This window comes from Pediculus humanus, genomic scaffold (genome assembly GCF_000006295.1).
Source record: "Pediculus humanus corporis 1103172108310 genomic scaffold, whole genome shotgun sequence".
NCBI lineage: Eukaryota > Metazoa > Arthropoda > Insecta > Psocodea > Pediculidae > Pediculus > Pediculus humanus.
The window spans coordinates 469,799-491,097 of record NW_002987879.1 but is presented as its reverse complement, the minus strand read 5'-3'; the positions used below and the strand labels follow the sequence as shown (position 1 = coordinate 491,097).

General features: G+C 29.1%; 2 protein-coding genes and 1 non-coding gene across 3 annotated transcripts; 1 reads left to right on the top strand and 2 right to left on the bottom strand.

The window, feature by feature from the left end:
* Window positions 1–2,517: 2,517 nt before the first annotated feature.
* Phum_PHUM586170 lies at window positions 2,518–2,618 on the bottom strand. The gene has a single exon (XR_009833554.1). It is a non-coding gene; the product is annotated as a microRNA, putative (microRNA).
* A 12,137-nt stretch (window positions 2,619–14,755) lies between these two features.
* Phum_PHUM586160 (mind bomb, putative) lies at window positions 14,756–17,534 on the top strand (the record flags this gene model as incomplete). Its single annotated transcript, XM_002432422.1, has 7 exons — window positions 14,756–14,971; window positions 15,727–15,855; window positions 16,121–16,302; window positions 16,618–16,807; window positions 16,885–17,059; window positions 17,145–17,308; window positions 17,394–17,534. The coding sequence occupies 7 exons, from the start codon at window positions 14,756–14,758 to the stop codon at window positions 17,532–17,534; spliced, it is 1,197 nt and encodes a 398-aa protein (XP_002432467.1).
* Window positions 17,535–19,452: 1,918 nt separating this feature from the next.
* Window positions 19,453–20,044, bottom strand: Phum_PHUM586150 (uncharacterized protein; the record flags this gene model as incomplete). Its single annotated transcript, XM_002432421.1, has 2 exons — window positions 19,453–19,472; window positions 19,519–20,044. 2 exons carry the CDS (start codon window positions 20,042–20,044, stop codon window positions 19,453–19,455), a joined length of 546 nt encoding a protein of 181 aa, XP_002432466.1.
* Between the last annotated feature and the right edge of the window lie 1,255 nt (window positions 20,045–21,299).

Genomic DNA, 21,299 nt, shown 5'->3' with positions numbered 1-21,299 from the left:
TTTTGAACCGAATTCCAGATTTTTTTAATGGCCGCATTTTTAGATTCTTTTTCTAAAAAAAAAAAAAAAAAAAAACAAAAAGAAAAAAGAGGAAGAAATGGGAAGGAGGGGGAGTGGGGGAAAAAAAATTCTGGAATTTTCTGGAATTTCATTGCAATTGTTTTTATTTACGGTCGACGACGATGTTGGATTCGTAAGAAGGTGCGAAAGAAATTTTAAAAGTTTTTAAAAAGATTTTTTGTTTTTTCGTTTGTTTGTTTGTTTGTTTGTTTGTTACTCTATGACTAGGATTTTATAAAACAATTCGTCACGTTTCTTTTTGTTTCAAAACAAAATTTTTATTTAACAACAACAACAAAAGAAAATTTTACATTGTTAAAAAACGTCGATCCTTTTTTTTATAATAATAAAAGATATAAATCCTTTTTTTTCGAATTCGGGGAGATGAGAAAAGAGGGGGTGGAAAGGGAGGGAAGGGGGAAGAGAAAAAGGTTTCGAAAAAAAAGACACGAAATCGAAAAAAAATTTTTTTTTAACGAAATGATTTCCTTTGAACTTTTTGAAACTTTCCATTCATCGATTTTTTTTTCTTCCTACAAATAAAATACTGTTCCTGTTAGATAAGACTGCAACGATCGTTTCGACCAATTCCATCATCATTATCATCATCATTATCATCATCATCATCATAACCGGAAATTAAGAGACAAAATTTTTGAACGGTCAAAGGTTTACAAAAAAAAAAAAAGTTTTCGTTTTGCGGTTTTTTTTTTCGTTACGATTTCTTCGTTCCCCCCCTTTTTTTTTATTCCTAGAATTCCCGAATTTAAATTTACACAACTTGGACACTTTTTGGAAAATGAAAATTTTTTTCCTTTACACAGCCTCCCCGCCCCTCTCCCCTCCTCGCTAGTTTTTTTTTTTTTTTTCAATTTGATTTTCGACTTCGTTTTCGAAATAAAAAAAAATTTTTTCTTCCAATTTTTTAGTTTTTTATTTTTATATTTTCTGGGTCGTTGTCAGGACCGTAACCAGCTTTATTATTTTTCTTCTTTTTCTTCATCCTTCTTTCGTATGAAAAATTAATCGTCGATTAAAATTTTTTACAAAAAAAAAAAAATTAAAAATTAAAAAAAAACCTTAAAAAAAATATTATTACTATTATTATTAATTTTATTTAGTTTTTAACGTATTCGTTTGTTTTTGGTCACGTGATTTTCTCTCTTTCTCTTTTTTTTCCTTCTACTTTTTAAATTATTATTATTATTTCCACGACGACGAAATTTAATAAAAATTTAAATCGTTTTAAACGTTTTTGAAAAAAAAAAATTTTCGTTGCGTTTTTATGTGCGTATTTCTCCTCTTTCGTAGAGAGAGAGAGGGAAACGAATCATTAGAGTGAGAGAGAAGTTAAAAAAAAAATGATGGGGGATAGGGGAAGGGGAGAGGAGAGAGGGAAGGGGGGAAACTGTTGTAACAAAAATAAAAATCGTATTTTATTCCGGCATTGAGCCAAATACGCGAATTTAATCAATAAATTTTCGGGGGCAAACAACACGGTTCACTCTACAACGCAAACATAAATTTAATTTGTTTAAAAAAAAAAAAAAAAAAGTTTTTCCATTTTTTTTTCCTTTTTTTCTTTTTTTTGTTTTTTAAATTTGAAAACGAGGAGAAAACACAAAAAAAAGGAAAAAAAAAGGAAAAACTTTTTCCTCCTCTTTGAGTTATTAACAAACACAAATTTAAATATGTTTTTCAAAAAGTTTTTTTTTTTTTTTTAGTTCTGTGCGTAATAAAATTCAAATATACATTTTTTTTTTTAAATAACGCGTAAAACATGCGTATTACTTCTATCTCTCTCTCTTTCCCCCATTCTTTCATCTCTCTCACTCTCTCTCTCTCTGCCGATGTTAAAATTATGTGACGTTTATATTTTTTTTCGATTTCCACTCGGTTCAAAAAATCCTTTCTCGTTAAAATGTATCGAAAAGTTATTATTATTATTACGTTTTTTATTCTACCGCATTGCATCGGGTTTTTTTTTCTAATTTTTTTAAATAATTATTTCGATATATCGATCGATCGATCTATCGATTTAAATTATTTTAATTCGACGCCGGAAATTTTTAATTTGTTTTTTTCTTTCTTTTTTCTCCCCTTTCCCAACGTATATAAATATCTTCTCGTTCGTTTATTATTATTATTATTATTATTAACGTTTTTTAAAATTCGATCTATCCATCGATCGATGGATCGATTTTTTATATTACGACGTCACAAATAGTTGAGATGTGACGATAAATTTTTATTCGCGTAAAAATTTAAAAAAAAGGAACGAAAAGAAAAGAAAAAAAATTGGAGTAGAAGGTGAAGTGTAAGTGAGGGAAAACACAATTTTTAAAAAGGTTGGCCAACCTGTTTTATACTCTCTTATTACAGTGCTACAAACAAATAAAAATTAATATAAAATAAAAATAATAAGAAGAAGAAGAAGAAAAGTTTTTGCGTGTTCCAACGTTGATTCGCCCGTACAGGCTCCATACTTCTTTACATTCCATAAAACAAACACTATATGGGAAGTAAGGAAGCACGGACCTAGTAAGAGGCAAACAAACAAACAAACGAACAAACGCGTCCCATGTTGTCCTCTTTGTAGACTTTTTTTTTCCTTCTTCTTTATGTTGTATTCGAATTGAATAATGCGATCGATTTAATCGATATTGATTTTCTTGATTGTTGATTGTTTTATTAAAACACTCACGTGATAAAATTTTTAAAAAAAGCACGAATTAACTTATTGTACAAACAACCGTAACAAAATAATAATAATAATAATAATATAATTAATAATTTTATGTATACTGTCGTCGACGTCGCGAGGGAGAGAGAATATCCATTCTCTGTCTCTCGCGGTTATAAGTCGGATAAAGACTAACCCGAAGAGTCAAATTGATTGTACTGAAGTTGAAAAAAATCTCCCAGGCGTCGTGCCCAGCCCAGGCTAAAAATGGGTCCCCAGATGTATTATTGGCTTTAGAGAGAGAGAGAGAGAGAGAGAGCATGAGCCCCCCTACTTGAGTGTTGAGCTATGCCAGCTTCATCCAAATTTGTCATTTCTCAAAATAACTCTCTCTCTGCCACCGTCGCGCGCTTCTTAGGTGGATATCTGGTTCCTCCACGTGGTGGTGTAAAAACCGATTTAGATTCTTTCATCTGCAATATGCAGGAACATGAAGCTTCCTTTCCTTGGCCGTCACATCACACGCGGTGCGGTTTTCATTCCCCTTTTTCCCGCCGACGTTACTCCCCCTCTCCCTCCCCCGTCACCACTACCACCACCACACCCATTTTTGTGACCCGACCGACGCTGTTGATGAATCCGACTTTGTAAATTTCTTCTGCAAATAACAATCGTCTAAAAAAAAAAAAAATTTTTTTCCTCGTGATTCAACTCGTAAGCATTTTTAGTAGCGACTTTCCATTTTTTTTTTTTTTTTAGAATGATAATAATGATGATGATGATGATGATGAGACTTCACGGAATTTCGGTTTTAGAACCGTTGACACCAACACCGCCGTTTTAAATCATCCATACCTTGTAGTAATTTATAAATTTTTTTCACTTTACTCTCCTTCTCACCTCACCCCTCCCACGCACGCCCCCCCCGAAAAAAATTCCACAGAGCGTCATCCCACAGAAAATATCTTATTATCATTACGTCATCATCAAGATGGTGGAAAATTTAGAGGAAAAAAAAAAATTTTTTTTTTGTCACATTTTCGAAATGGTCACATTTATACTATTATTATAATTTCGGTTAAAACTTTTTTCTTTTCTTTTTTTCGGTCCATTTTCGTCCGCGTCCGCCATTTTTTTTCTTTTCACTTTTTTTTTGGTTGTTGTTGAAATTTATTACTGATGCGTTTTAAATTCTTTGTTTTTTTTTTCATTTCCGCCATTTTCTTATTCTTTCGTTTTTCTTTTTTAAATTTTCCCCGTATTACGTTACGCTGAGGTGTATCGCATTTAATTATCAAATTAAAACTTTTTTTATACTAAATTTATCGTATTCCGTAGCTAGTTCCACTATATTTTTTTGTAAGGGGTGGGAGGGGAGGTTACCCACCATCACTACCATCATCATTTTCCTAATTTTAACCCCTCGAATCTCTTAAATTTCTATGACGTCATCACCACGTCGTAAATTTCATCCGTTTCATCTTTCACGTTATGTTATATCGATGTTGTTTTTGCTGTTGCTGTTTTTGTTGTTTGTTTCTGTTGTTGCTGCTGTTGCTGTTTCTTTAATAATTGTAAATTTTTGTTGTTTTTTTCTTTTCTTTTTTAATTTTTTAATTGGTTGAACTCGTCACGGATTGATTTGGTTGAACGATTTAAAAAAAAAAATGTTTACGGTTCGACGAAAGTCAAAAACCAGAGAGCCCTTTGCCGCCCCCCTCCTTTCTCCTTTTTTCTCTCCTTCTTCTTTTCCTTTTTCTTCTTCATCTTTTTTCCTTTTTTTTTTAAGGTTTTAAAAAAAAAAAAAAGTTTTTAGCCTTTCTTCTTATTACTTTTTAATTATTTTACAAAAAAAATGAAATTAATTTTTATAGCACGCTATATTTTCAAAGATTTAATTTGCCTTTTTACTCTTGCTCCCCCCACCACCACCCCCTCCTTTTTAACGGCTCCCTCGATATCTTCTTCTCTTATTTTCATTTTCGAAAAAAAAAAATAATAATAATAATAACTTAGTTTAAAATTCGAGCTTAAAATAAATTTAAAAAAAAAAAAAAACCTGAAACTTTATTGCAATATCGAATTACGAGATTTTATTATAATCGCTGTCGTCGTCGTCGTTGCTGTCGTCGCTGTCGTCGTCTTTATTTTTCCAACAGTGAAATCAACCAACGTTTGTAATTAATTTTAATTATTATTATTTTAAAGCAAAAGACGTTTATATATGATAAAATAAATAATTATTAATTGTTTATTAATTTTCAATTTTAAAAAAAAATATGGCGCGTCTTATCGCGTTTAATTTTGTCTTTTCTTGTCAGCCTGATAGAAAGATCTCGAACCGGATATCCATAAAAAATTATGGCGGGTATACACGAGTGAAAATTACACCGAGAAAAGAGGTTATTAAAAATTCAATATACATATATATTATGCCTTTTAAAAAAGGATGAAATTTTTAATCGTTTATAAAAATATTATTATTATTATTATCATTATAAATTTTGTTTTTTAAAACGGGGGGGAGGGGGAGTGAGAGAGAGATGGGAAAATTACCGCGTTAAATAAGTAATAAAGGTTAAAGGTGTGCGTGTGCGCGTATGTTAACAAACGGCGTATACATAAAGGGATATGGGAAAAAAAAATTGTAACACAATCCAATGCAAACCGACAATGGCGGAGTGTTTTTAGTTTGAAAAAAAAAATATATATAAACAAATACAAACTCACGCAAACAAACGCACAAACGCACATGGTTTAGCATAATCTCTCTCTCTCTCTCTCTCTCTCTCTCTCTCTCCCCCTCACGCTTCCCCATCTCTGTTTTCCTCTCTATTTTCGACATCTTCACCTTCTCGCCTTCTTTTTTTTTTTCCTCCTTAAATCTTTTTTTTTTTTTGTTAAAAATCTTCTGCACATGCTTGTTGTTATTCTCTCTCTCTCTCTCTTTCTCTCTCATTTGTTTTTTATTTATTTTTTGTTGCAGTCACACTTCGAAAATAATTTTAAAAAAAAAAAAAATTTTATTTTACATTTCGAACGGCGGATTTTTTTTTTTTTTGGGGGGGGAAAGGGAAAAACGGAAAAATCGGTCGATTAAATCGTGATTAAATCCGTCATTTTTTTTTTTTATTTAATCGAAACGTTTGTTGCATTCGGTGGTTTATATAATAAGGGTAAAAAAAAAAACGCACGCGTACGCACACGCACTCCCACGCACACAGAGAAGAGAGAGAGAGAGAGAGAAATGATGGGTTTTTATACGAGATCGTTTTTGTTTTTGGGGTTTAACAGGGTCGGATTGTCCGTTTTTGTTTTTATATTTTCCACAGCCTTTTTTTATAAATTTCGTTCCGCGTTTTAATTTTTATACAAGGCTGTGAATTTTTTCCTTTTTATATTCGATTGAAAAAGAGAAGACAAGAGAATGTAGAAGAAACCAATCATCGATTACGAACGCATACGTAATATAAAAAAAAAATGGTTGGAATAAATGAATAAAATTTAAAAAAAAAAAAAAAATCAAAAGTTGACATTTTTTTTTTTCTTTTTCTATCGTCGACATTTCAATTTTTTCCATTTCGAACAAATAAAAAAAAAAAAAAAGGTTGCGGTGAAAAAAAATTATGCGAAAAAAACCGACACGTTTGCTGTTGTTAACAATCGTAAAAAAAAAAAAAAAAATGGCGGATGTTGCACAAGTCACGCGAATAAAAAAAAATTTTCCCCCGTTTTTTCCTCAGATAAAAATGGCGTCGTCGATAAGAAAAAAAAACAAAACAGAAAAATAATAATAATAATAATGAGAAAGCGTTATAAAATTATATTAATAATTATTAAATCGTCTGCTTTTAATAATTTTAATTATTATTATTATTATTATTATGTATGCATGCACGTTTTGATTTTTTTACTGTAATTGCGTGTTATTGTTTTCCTACGCTCGAGACGTCTGCTCAATCGTTTGTTTATTTATATATATATAAAACAAATATTATTATTATTATTATTATTATTATTATTATTATTATTATTATTATTATTATTATTATTATTATTATTATTATTATTATTATTATTGGCTTTTTAACGTGTAACTAGACTTTTTTTTCCATTCCTTCCACATCATTTTTTCGAAAAAAAAATATTTTTATAATCGGGAATGGGATTTACGATTTATAAAATTCAAGCGGATTCGAACGCGTTCATCATCACGATTTACGATTTTTATTATTATTATTATTATTATTATTATTATTATTATCATCATCATCGTCGAACGTTTGAACGTTCGAATGTTACTTATTTTAAAATTATAACAGATGTAATAATAATAATAATAAAATCGATTTCAGATTATTCGGAAAAGATCGATCGATCCCTTCCGATGCTTAAGTCCACGCGGCGGCGATTTTATTTTATTACAAAAAAAAAAATTTTTTTTTTTTTTTTTTAATCCGTGCGAACGGATTCACGTAACGGTTTTATTTTTGAATTATTATTATTATTATTATTATTATTATTATTATAAATATAATACCACCACCAGGATCGTTACCACCGTTGGCGATGATGTTTTACATCGGTTGAGCATTCGATCACCGTCTTAGAATTATTTTCTTATTTTTATTGCGTCGTTTCGACCCCCGGGGGGGATAGGAAAAAAAAAGAGAGAAGAGGGGCAAAGAGAGAGAAAGAGAGAGAGAAGAAAAAAAAATTGTTCGCCTCTGAGATTTTTTTTTTTTAAAATGCTTTTCCAAAAAAGAGAGAAAGAAAGATCGTATTTTAATTTATTTTATACTCACACGTCGATTCACGGTACGAAAGTAATAATAATAATAATATAATAATAGCTCGTGAGAAAGAGAGAGAGAGACTTAACTCATCCTCGTAGTGATAATAATAATAAAAAACGGGGGGGGGGAATTCGATTTTAATAAAACCGCAATACGAATTGAAAGTATATAAAAAAAAAAAAAAAACTTTAATAAAACTTATTTATTGTCGTATCGATGGTAAAAAAAAAAAAAAACCGGAAATACTTGGTAAAAAAAAAAAAGAAAAAAAATTTTCCGAGTACTTATATGGCGGCAAATAAGGGAAATCGGTGACGCGGACAAAACCGCAAATTGCAAAACTTTATTTCGTATTTAAAAGGAAGGAATGGTTTTGTAAAACTTAAATGAAATTTCTTTGCTACGGTTAATGGATTTTATAATAAGAATCCTAAGGAGAGAGAGAGAGAGGGAGAGATGAAAATTTTATAAAATTTTCTTTCTTGGGTGTTTGTTCGTTTTTCCGCCACCGCCACGTCTTTTGTCGTAAACCCAGACGCATGTGACGTGAATTTTCGGAAAATTATATTTGGAAAAATGGTATGGAAAAGCCTGTGAGGGAGATAGAGAGAGAAAATTTGCAAAAAAAAAATTCGATTATTTCGATTATTCTCGGAAACGATTTTTGCTATCGTTCAAAAAAATAAAAAAAAATTTAATTTAAATTACGTAATAATAATTATAAATATGAAAAAAAAAAGATGAGAGAAAATATGTTTTTTCAACCTTTTTCTCCCCCTCTCTTTCCCCCCTCCCATCTCTCTGTCTCTCTCTCTCTCTCTTTTTGTTCCCGTTCATCGCATTTTGTCCGAACGTGCTTGAGGCACTAAATTAATAAATTTATTAAATAATTTAATTTAATTTATTTTTTCCTTCCGTCGTTTTCGAAATTTCAGGTTAGCCAACTTTAAATTATTCTTACCTTTGATGCGATTATTTATAAAACGGGAATGGGGAAAAATTGATAAATTTCTCTCTCCCTTCTTCTCTTTCTTCTTCTCTCCCTTCCTCCCTCTCTCTCTCTCTCTTCTATAAAAAAAATATAAATTGGTCTATTGCTCTCCGAATTTTTAAATAGAAATTAACATTAATAATAATATTATTATTAATAATTTAAAATAAATTTTAGTTTTAAATATTTGACAAAAAATTATAAGAGACACAGATAAAGGAATGGGAAAAAAAGGAAACGGAAGTTGATGAACGCGAAAATTACATGGAAATTAATAATCGCGATTAAATAATAAAATTATTTTAAATGTTATGGTAAACGTATCGAATTACGATTATTATTTCTTTCTTTTTTAATAATAAATAAATAAATAAATTATTTACTTGACGTTTGCGCACACGTATACCGCACGCGAGATTTCACGCGAAGGGGGGGGCAGGCAGGGCGAACGGGGGGAAAATAAAATTTTCTTTTGTTTTTTTTTTCCTTCCATCCATCCTTCGATGCCAAAAATTTTTTTTCCTTTCACCTTTCCAAGTTTTTTTTTTTAGCACGTAAAAAAACAAAATAAAAAACTACAAACACAAATAAAGCTACAAACACTCTCACTAACAAACACCAACAAACACTAACAAACATACGATGTGTGTGTGTGTGTGTGAAACTTTCGAAAATGTGACGACCATGTTTTTTTTTTGAATGATGGCATTTTGGCGGAAGAAAGAAGAGGGAAGAAGAAGAAGAAGAAGAAGATGGGAAAAAAAAGATGAGGATGATGAAGGAAAAGAAGGAGATTAGGATGATGAGATGGAAGAGAAGGAGTAGGAGGAGGAGGAGAGGGATGTTGAAGATGGTGGAAGATGGCATAAAAATCATCATAAAAGACTAAAAAATTTTAATGTTTTCAAAATGATATAAAATTTTTCTTATGGTTTTATACTTGGGTCGGCCATGTGTTGTCGTGTGTTTGTTGGGTTGTGCCTTTTTGACCATGTTGAATATTAGGGGTTGTTGTTGTTGTTCTTTCATTCAATCTCGAATTTCAGAAAAATCGAAAATTTTGTCTTTTTTTTTTTTTAAAATTTAATCAGGTATTTTTTTTTTGTCGAGTTTCTGTTTTAAATTTAAAATGCTAAAATAATAATAATAATTCAAACATTTAAAATTTTATTATTAGGTTTTATAAAAGTTTTTATGGTTTTTTTTTTTTTTCTCAAAATGAAAGCAAGAAAAAAAAAGAGAGAGAGAGAGAGAGGGAAAAGTGGAAACCCACGAGTCTCGTTAAAATTTTCAAAACGTAGTTTTTTAACTTTTTTTTTTTTTTTCGTAAGAATAAAAATTAGATTTTTTTTTTATTTTATGAAATCTCTGATTATTCCTGACACGATTTTTTTTCTCTCTCTTTCTCTCTCTATGAAATATAATAATAATCGTACAAAAGAAAGAAAAAAAAAATATCGATGGGAAAATTAAATTGTATCGTGTAATAAAATAAAAATTTTATTACGCAAAAATATAGAAGAGAAGAAAAAAATGGCGGAAACGGGAAAGAATAAAATTAAATTTAAATTTAAAAAAAAAAATTTTTTTGCCAATCGGAGAATGAATTAAATTTAACTAATGTAACATTTGTTATGTAGGTTCTTCGACTCTTGACCCTCGTCACATTTTTTTGTCTCTCTCTCTCTTTCACCCCCTCTCTGTCTCTCTTTCTCTCACCCCCCTCTGTCTCTCTCTCTCACCCTCCTCTGTCTCTCTCTCTCTCTTTGTTTTTCCCTCAAAAAAAAAAATATCCGGGCGTGTAAATTAAAAAAAAAAAATTTTTTAAAACATTTTTTTTAATTAATAAAAATTCTACGCGTTTGTCGTTGTCGTTGTTGTTGTCGTTGTCGTCGTCGTTGTTGTGGTTGTTGTTGTTGTTGTTATGTTTAAATCTTAAAAATTTCAATTTCGAAATAATTTTATATATATATATATATATATAAATTTTTTTAAACCCTCTTGGCCGGCCTCCCCCATCACGATATGCTCTCTTTCTCTCTCTCTCTCTTTCTCTTTTCTTTTTATCAACATAATTATATCTGGTTGTTGTTGTTGTTGTTAATATTGGATTGAAGCCACAAAACTGACTTCAATCATAATATTAAATATAGAGATTCGGATAAAAGAGAAAACGAAAACGAAAATGAAAAAAACAAGGGATTCGATGTCTATTTTAGTCTAACGGCACGATATTATTCTAAACGTACGACATTTTAACGTCACGTTTAAAAAAATCTCCCTCGTTGACGATGTCATTTGTAATAAAAATAAATAAATAAATAAATAAATAATAAATTTATTTATTTATTTATTTTTTTGTTTATTTACCATTCTCGAAATCATCATTACGGTCAGCTGAGTTTAATTTGAATGCGTGCGAACGTGCGTGCGTAAGTGCGCGCGTATGCGAATTTTAAAACTATTATACAAAAAAACATCCGTTTCTTTTGTTTCTTTTACCGTGCCAAATAATTTAATGATAATTAATCGATCGATCTATCGATGGATCGATCGATAAAATTTTATCGATTTAATTATGTTTGGATTTTTAAAGTAATTTAAATGCCGCGTATAAAAAAATAAATAAATAAATAAACACGGGTCAATGCTCTTCGTTTTATATATATATATACCGACGAAGGTAAGATTCTGGAGAATTCCTGGAAGGGGTCGTGGTGGTGGTAAAAAAGAGGTGGGGGGAACTTTTTACTACGAAAGGAAATGACGAACCAAAAAAAAAGAAAAAATTATTATTTGTATTTACCTTTGACTCCTTTTTTTGAATCCATTTTCAACTGGAGAATAACCGAGTGATTTTTCCTCCTGGAAAAACATAAAAATTTATTCACATTGCAAAAAAACTCATTAAAATATTTCGTGTGCATATTATTATTATCATTATTATCTTTATTAACTCTGTCAAAATTGTTTTATCGTGTTAGAAGTTTACAACAACATCAAAAAAAAAAAAATATGATGGATTCCAGCAGAAAAAGGGTAATTTAAAAATAACAGTACAAAACAGAAACAAAAAACAAAAGCAGAAGACAAAAAAAAATTTTTTTTTTTTTTTTTTTTTTTTTTTTTTTTTTTGGGGAGACGACAGAAATTAAAATTATTATTATTATTATGTTTTTTTTTCGTTATAATAAAACGAATAATTTTATTTTAATTTTTGTCACACAATTTATTTTTTCTCTCTTTCTCTTTCTCTTTCTCTCTCTTTCTCTTTTTCACTTTTTGTTTATTCACGCGCGTACGAGCACAAACACAACAACAACAGCAACAACCGTATTTTTCCAGGAGAACACAGGATCTTTTTTTTTTTTGTTCTTCTTCGCACGCGTGATGATGATAACCCGAATGTTTTTTTATGACATCATGATTAAACCGACGAATGACGTAAACAACATGACGTTAATAATAATGATAATATTCCAGCGGCTTATGTCCCAGCTCGAGAGTTACTGAACTGAAACATTATTTCTCTCTCTCTCTCTCTCTCTCTCTCTCTTATTAATGTTGTTATTAACACGAAAACATGTCCAAGGATTTTTGTTGTTGTAAAACTGATGGCAATTAAAATTATGTTGGCCTCTCCCATTATCTCATGTTTTTTTACTTTTCCTTTTTCTCTCTCTCTCTCTCTCTCTCTTACATTTTTTTAATATAAACATACGAAAAGGAAATTTCAATTATACCGTTAGAACATTCACGAATGAAACTTGATGACTTTTTATGTTGTTGTTGTTGTTTTTTTTTCTTTTTTTGTTATTCTTTTTGTTTTTTATTTCCCTTATTTTCTTTTTTTCTTTTTCTTTTGATTTTTTCCGATTTCTTTAAAATGTTTGTTGTTGTTCGTTTGTTAAATAATTAATTGTTAATTCTAAGAAACAATAATTTACTCTCCTGTTGTTTGTTTGTTTTATTTTTTTTTGCATTTTCCAGATATCAAAAAAAGTTTGTTTAATTTTTTTTTTAACTTAAAAAAGTTTTAATTGAAAGTCTGTTGTTGTTGTTGTTGTTGTTCTTCGATGCAAGTTTTAATACTTTTTATGTTTTTTTTTTTTTTTAACTTTTATTATTATTATTATTACTAATGTTATTTGTTTTATTTACGGTTGTTTGTCAACTATATGGTTTTCTTTTTGTGTCTTTGAATTTTTTATTCGTCTGCTGCTGCTCCTGCTGCTGAGTTTAAAATTACGAAAAAATAATAAAAAAAATTAATACGACTTGTCTCTGTTTGTTGAAAATTTGTAATTTCGTTTTTACGTTTTATTTATTTTCTTAGGATTCATCATCATCATCATCGTCATTATCATCATCATCATCATTATCATCATCATTATTATTATTTAATGAAAATGTCGAGTCTGTTTAAATTTGTAAAAAATCTTTGTTTGTCCGAAGAGTAATTCCTGAAGGTAATTGATTCGTTCAAAATTTTCGGGAGAGTTAAGAGAAAAAATTTTAAATTTGGGTTTGGTGACGTCATAGGTATCGTTCTAAAGTTTGCAGAAACAAAAAAAAATTCTTTTCCAGTCACTCTTGCGATTCGAATTTTTTTTCCCATTCTGGTGCAGACCCAACTCGAAGTCATTGAAATTTTAACGACGATTTTTTTTTTCTTTTTTTCTTTCTTTTATTAGGTGATTGACTGCAGAGTAATAGCGATCGTCGTTTTAAACGTTTTAAAAACGGAAAAATAATAATAATAATGATGATGATAATAATAATAATAAAAATTAAAAGCGAACTATACAGCACGTGCTAATGAACTAATTTTATTTTAGTCACCCGTTTTTTTTTCTTCCCTTTTTTCTCTTCCTCCTACTTCTTCTTCTCTTTCCATGGAATCCATATTTAGTCGATTTTAATTATAAAAATCCCGAAAGAAAGAGAGAGAGAGAGGGAGGGAGAGGGAGAGAAAAGTTGATCTTAAAAATAAAAAATTTTTTTTTTTTATAATTCATTAACGTGTCATTATTACGCGCGTACGGGTGGTAAAAACGTCTTCGTCGTGACGTCATATCAATGGCGGCGGTTTAAACTTAACCAAATTTTTCCATCTGGTTTATTATTATGAATTTTAAGATTTCTTCGGAGTGTTCGAACCTTTTTAATTTAAACTACGAGTGGGTCTTTTTTTTTTTTTTTTTTGGTTCGAAACTCAAAAACAGCTGTTTTATTAAATCCCCAAACTATTATTTTAAATTTTTTTACGTGCGTTCACCGAACGCGTGACGTATATCGAGGAAAAAAAAAAAATCCCACTCGTTTTAATTAATATTATTATTATTATCGGTCGTAGGTTTTCATTCATTAAAATAGTTTACATTTTCCTCGTTTTAATTGGAAAATTAGATGAAATGTTATGACATCATAATACGATTTCAACTTTGATGTTGTTATTCAACAAAAAAAGAAAAACGACGATGCGAAATATCGGGTTTGAAACCGCCTTCTAAAACCGCTGGTTCTCTCACAAAAAAAAAAAAAAAAAAAACCGGAAACGACGAACGTAATCTCATCTTCACATTCTATAAATTTGCCTTTTTTTTTTTTTTCGTTGGTCTCATCTTCATTTAATTTCTATAGAATTTATTAGAAATCCCAGGAAATTACATCATCATCTCGAAAAACCATATATATATATATTATCAATGGTCTCGCAGAAGCTTAACAGATAAACCGACGATAAATATTATTCTTTCGTATTATTATTATTATATTTTATTACGGGGGTAAAAGGGTAATAAAAAAACCGTTGGGTAAGGGACGGGGTAGGGAGGGGTAAGAATGGTGGTAATGGCGGAATCGGGGGGAGGGTGAAAAAACCGTTTCGATGTGGTATTTTGCGGAAAAATTAATCACCGTTATAATCAATTATGGAATAAAATAATATTAAATTAACGTCGGCTGTCGTTTGCTCCATAATTAAAATAAATGAAATCCTTAAATTTAATGACCGTCGAATGGTTGGGATGGTTTCTTAAGGGTAAATTATAAAATTTCATCGTTGTTTTACCAACCCTCCTCTTGCCTTCCTGCCACCCTTTTCTCATCACCCCTCCGGTATAATCTTTGTCGACGTCGAATCAATCGATGCATTCCCATTTGTCGTTTTCAAACATATAAATTAATTATTTTTTTTGTTTGTTTCTTGTCTGTTTCAGCGCGATGAGAATTCTTTTGATGAAACTACCGAGGCCTTGGATAGTTGATGAGAAAAAAGACGATGGTTACACCGCGTTGCATTTAGCCGCATTAAACAATCACGTCGAAGTTGCCGAATTGCTCGTGCGACAGGGAAAAGCAGACATGAATTCTCAAAACGTCAATTTGCAAACGGCACTACATTTGGCTGTCGAACGACAGCACACACAAATAGTCAGAGTAAGGAACAAAAAAAAAAACTCGAACAAACAAAACAAAACAAACAAAAATTATTATTGTTATTAAAAATTTTTTGTTTCCTTTCTTTTCTTCCTTATTCATTTTCCCAGTCCTGTTCTTGGTTTTTGCTTTTTTTGGGGGGTGGGGAAAGAGGGAAGATGGAAAATTGTTTTTTTTTTTCCTATACGTTTTTCTTCTAATCTTCTTCAATTTTAGTTTTTAGTTTTTCCTTTTTTTTTTTAGTTTTGTTTTGCTTTGTTTTGTATTCGCCACATTTGTTGTTGTTTTTAAACTTTTTTTTTGCTCTTTTTTACTAAATTTTTATTAGTTTTTATTTATTTTTCTTTTTTCTTTCTCCTTTTTCGATGCAATTGTTAAAGTTTATAAACTTTTCTTTTTTTTTTTCAATTTTTTCTTTTTGGATTTACGTGAACGAAATTTAATTAACACAATTAAAAATTTTTCACACGTTTAAAAAAAAAAAATTGTCAGAGAAAATAAAAGAAAAAAAAACTGAATGGCATTTATAAATTATTATTATTATTTTCATTTTCACAATTGTTGGCGACAAATTTTTTCATAAATAATAATACTTGTCGAAAATTTTCTTTTTTCTTTTTTTTTTTTTTTTTTTTTCGTTTAAAGTTTTTGTTGGGAGGGGGGCGGAGGGGGAAAACGAAAACTTTTTCCGAACTCCGACATTTTTTGATGAGCTCCCCACGTTCCTGTAATAATTATTTGTTTGGTTTTTCCAGTTGCTCGTTAGAGAAGGTTCGAATTTAAATATTCCAGACAAAGATGGTGATACGCCATTGCACGAAGCACTTCGTCATCATACATTGTCACAATTGAGACAATTGCAAGACGTTCAAGATGTTGGAAAAGTGAGTCAAAATCATATTTTTTATCATTATCATTATCATCATCATTCTTCGAAATCGAAAGAAAAGAAAAAATTTTTTCTAGAATTATTATCCGTAGTAATTTTTTTTCATTTGTAAAAATCATTGGTTTCCTTTCTTTTTTTTTGTCGATTTCCTGTAATTCCGGGGGAAAGATTTTTTTTTCTTCTCGGAGGAGGGGGGGGGGGGAAATTTATGAGAAAAATTTTTTTTTTTTACTCATCTGTTTCCGGTAAAAAAATTTCAGTTATTGATGAATCTCGGAAGTCAAGGAGCGGATAAAAAATCGTCGGCTTCAATTGCTTGCTTCCTTGCAGGAAACGGAGCAGATTTAACTCTTAAAAACAAAAAAGGTCAAACTCCTTTAGACCTGTGCCCTGATCCGAATCTTTGTAAAGCTTTGGCAAAATGTCATAAGGATAAAAATACGTGAGTATACATCATTATTCTTTTTATTACTTCCCGCCATTTTTTTCCATTTTTTTATAATGTAATTATTGACTTGTGTCCGTAAATAATTTCCACCGAAATGGTTAAAAAAAAAAAATAAAAATATTATTTTGTTTTTATTATAATCAACGGTGGCGACTCCATCGTTCATTTTAACGAACTAAAAACGTTTTATTATTTATTCAAAGATGGCGTCGAATTTTTTATTTTTCCTAACGAATTATGTATATCCGTTTCCTTTTTTCTTTCATTACGAATTGTTTAATTTTTTCTTAAACAAATATTTTCTTTCAGGGATCAAATCGAACCACCATCTCAGGATATTGTCGGAGAAAATTCAACTTTGGACGAATGTTTAGTTTGTTCGGATTTAAAAAGGGATATTTTATTCATGCCTTGTGGACATGTTGCTTGTTGCTCCGTATGTGCTCCAAGAGTTCGAAAATGTCTCATTTGTCGCGAACCCGTAAGGGGTAGAGTCAAGGCTAGTATTTGTTTTTTTGGTTACGAAAAAAAAAAGGTTTTTTCTGGTTTTTCAACCTTTTCTTCTTCATTATTTAGATAGAAGAATGCGTCGTTTGTTCGGATAAGAAAGCTTCCGTTTTATTTCGGCCGTGCACTCATCTTTGCGCTTGCGAATCTTGTGCTCCATTGATGAAAAAATGCGTGCAATGTCGAACTCAAATTGAAAAAATGGTTCCTTTTGTTGTTTGCTGCGGCGGTACAGGTGCAATAAGTACAATCGATTGTCATTATGCTCTCTTGAATAAGAAGAAAAATTCCAGGAGTATTAAACTCATGAATTATAATGAATTTTCCAGGTGCAAAGGCTGACGTTGAAAACATAGAAGAAGAAACAACGAACGCCGCCATGAGTAACGTCGAACAACAAATCGGTGGTGCTCTCATGAATAACGGAAGCAGAGATATTTCAAGTAACGACATACAAAAACTTCAACAGCAACTTCAAGACATCAAAGAACAGGTGTGATACGACATCTTTTTTTTTTCATATAAATAAATGCATATCATCATGGAAGATTAAATTCTTTTTTTTTTCTGCTTTTCAGACGATGTGTCCTGTTTGTTTGGACAGGTTAAAGAACATGATATTCCTTTGTGGTCATGGAACTTGTCAAATGTGTGGTGATCGTATGTCAGAGTGTCCAATTTGCAGAAAACCAGTAGAGAAAAGAATATTACTGTATTAAAAAAAACTGTGGCAACAAAATAACAATACAACACAACACAAGCAAACAAAGACAATTAAAATAACAATAATAATTTTTTTTACGGTTTTTTAAATAATAATAACAAGTGTAATAATATTTATCAGTTTGAACAGTAGTTTAGCAAACAAGTTTTTCTTTTTTTATTTGTCAATTAACTTTTTGAGAATCAGGGAAGAAAAAAAAATGATTTTTTTTTGTTTTTCATTACTAATCCATACAAGTTTCTTTTTTTTAATGTAAAATTATAGCCGGTCTATTAATTTAATGTAATATTTTTACCAAAAACAAAACGTTTATTTAATAGTGATTGATTGATTGATTATACAAAACAATAGATTTACATATATACACTACTCTCAAAAAAAAAAGTTTTTATTTTTTAATGATAAAACAAAATATTGAATATAATTTTTATTATTTTGTAACTTTTGTGTTTTCTTTTCCCCCTCACCAAATTAAAACAAAAAAGGTTTTCCTTATTATCATAAAAAAAAAACGAAAAAATGTCGTCGTTGGATTTGAATAAAACATAACCAAAACGTATCCATGACGTATTTTGTTTCTTTTTTTTATTATGTACAAATTTATTAACTTGATGGATTATTAAATATTATTAAGTTTACCTTAGAAATTTAATTAAATGTGTTACGTTACCTTTTTGAAATTTTATCCCTAGGTTATTATTACATTTCAAATAAATCTTTGTCGTTTTCATTTCACACAGAGTATATATTTATGGAATATGTGTAACGGAAATTTTCGAAACATTAATTTTTTTTTTTTAAATTTAAGTTGGCAAAACTGTAAGATTAACTTGTTACGTCATTTGTTGTCTCGTGTAATTATCATCAACCGTCACGTTTTGTATATTTTTTATCATTCAAACTAATTTTTGAATTTTTCGGCTGTGAAAAAATAAAAAAAATAAGAAAATTTAAATTTTTTTACTTGTTATCTGTTGTAGAAACTCGTTATATTGGATTTTCGAATGAAATAAAACAGAATAATTTCAAATTATATAAACAAAGTTGGAGGAGCAGACATTAAGGGTTACTTTAAAAATGTATAAAGTAAGGATGAATTAGAATTTTTTTTTTAAAAGAAAAGGTTTAATTACATATCATAACATAAATTAGGTATATATATGTATACGTATAAATATACATAAAAATGCAGACATATTTTTTAAAATTTAATAAATTTTTTATTTAAATACATTTATTCATAACAAAATTTAATTAAAAATTTTTTTTTTTGTTTTAAAATGACATTATATATATAATTTAACTTTTTTTATTATTTTTCTTCTTATTCATGGTAATAATAATACACAACACTTTCATAATCATCATTATAATCTATTACTCATGTTAAAATTAAAATTTATTTAAAGTACACAAACTTTTCATAATTATATATATATATATATTTTAATATATATTAAATATTTTAAAGATTTTAATGAATTTATTAAGGCACAAAATGGTATTTTATGGTTTATTTTAATTGAAAACATATCGATTTGAATTTAAGTGAGTGGAAACATTCATCACAATTTTGAATAATAATTATTCGTATAAAACCTTTTAATTTTTATTAATAATATTTAATTTGATTGATTATTTCATAATATGGCTTAATAATGTATGATACTTTTTATTTTGCAGCATGGAAATGTTGAATAAACACACACACACTCCAGCAATGAATGACAAGGACAAATAATCATAATAACGATAAGGTGGGTATGTAAAAATAATATTAATTAGTCGCTGTGGTAAAAACCAAAAAGAGGCAGTGATGTAAACATGTTTCGATAACTATTAATTATTATTATTATTAATAAAAATTAATTATATTTCAATTCTGTCGATGCTTTTAGGTTCATATGAGTTTTTCATGTAAATGGGAGCAACTCTTTTGTTTGATTTATAATAAACATTATCATTATATAAATAATCACTTTCTGAATCTCTATAATTGTTTCTATATGAATTTTCTAAGAACAAATCAGAATCATCGAGAGAATATGGAAGGGCTTTGAGTTTTGTCGTTGGACAATCAATTTTATTTAAATTGACACCGCGATTTGAATAATATGAAATATTGTTTTCACTACTTCCGGCAATGTTACCCATGTCGTCGAATAGTTTTTGAGTTATCGAATGATCCAACGTTCTCTGAGAATAATCATAACGTTCGGACGAATAATTTTTTTTTGACGATATTTTAAAATCGTTTTTTAAATTATTACCGGTTTTAATTAGGCTCGAATTTTTAAAATTGATCACAGCTTTTGATAGAGTTTGTTTTTTTATTGGAATTTCCGTTATCATGTTGTTGTGTTTTCCATTTTCAATCATGCACGAATAATAATAACAATCCGCTTTTCCGCGAACTTTGCAATCCGTTTTCCCCGTTTGTTGCCTGTGTTGATTCAGGTTGTGATAATCGAGAGGCAAAAATGATGAGGCCGTACTGGAATCCATTTTATTTTTTGGATTGTTGTAAATCGACGTGTGCTTTTTCAACTTCGTCGTTATCACATCTCCATCGTTTCGCTGGAACTCGTCATAATGTTTTTTTTGTTAATTTTTGCCAAGTGAAATGGAATTAATTTAATTAAAAAAAAAAACATTTTAATGTTTGGAAAAAATTCACGGAGGAATGAATGTAAGTAAGTAAGAATCAAAAAAAACATAAACATAAACATGTGTGGAATTGAATTTAACTTTGGAATCTTTGTTTAATTCAGAAAGATAAATTTTTTGATTATGTTTCTTTGAAAAAATTTTCCGATGGGAATAAATATTTAAACGGTTATTTTCTTCGACTGATCATTGAATTTTGCCCTTTTGGTTATTCTTCTTCCTTTTAGAATTGCGATCGAAGGGTTGATAGTCGTAATAGGAAGGGAAGAAAAAAAAAAGGTTTTTGAAAAGTTAAAGTTTTTTCGGAAAATTTAAAAAAAAATAAAATTTGCAGTAGGAAATTATTTCGAAATAAAAAAATAATAATAATAATCGTAAATAAAAACTTTTTTTTGAAATCATGCATTTAAACGAAAATAAATTTCCTATTACAAATTTGTCGTCTACGACAAATAATAATAATAATAATAATAATAATAAATAATTTGAAAAAAGCAAGAACACAAAAAACATGTGCGAACATGTTGCAAGCAGTGCAAAAGCTCAAATTAATAAATAAATAAATAAAAAAATTTTTTCCCTGTTTTTTTGCAGCATGCACGGCACATGCTTTACGCCCCCCCCCCCAATAAATGTGTGTCTCATTATTAACTAATTAATAATTTAAATAATTTGAAATAATGTTTAAAAAGCAAATAAAATAAAAAATTTTGTTTTCGACACCATTTAGTGGTTTGTTTTTTTGTTTTTTTTTTTTTTTTTGATTGGAGATGAATGTGTGTGTGCGTGTGTGTGTATGTGCGTGTGTATGTTTATGTTAACGGATTGTTTATTAAAACTCGATAAAACTTTAAATAAATTATTAAAATTTATTTATTTATTTATTTTTTTTGCAGATTTTATATATCAACAGTATAAAAACAATATATTCAATCACTAATAATAATAATAATAATAATTAATAAATTGAATAACTACAAACTTCGAAAGGTGATTGGAAAAAAAAAAAAAAAAAAAAAAACACAAATAGCCTTTCGAATAATGATAATCAATCAATCAATTAATAAAATTTAACGGTCAAGAAATTTTTGTA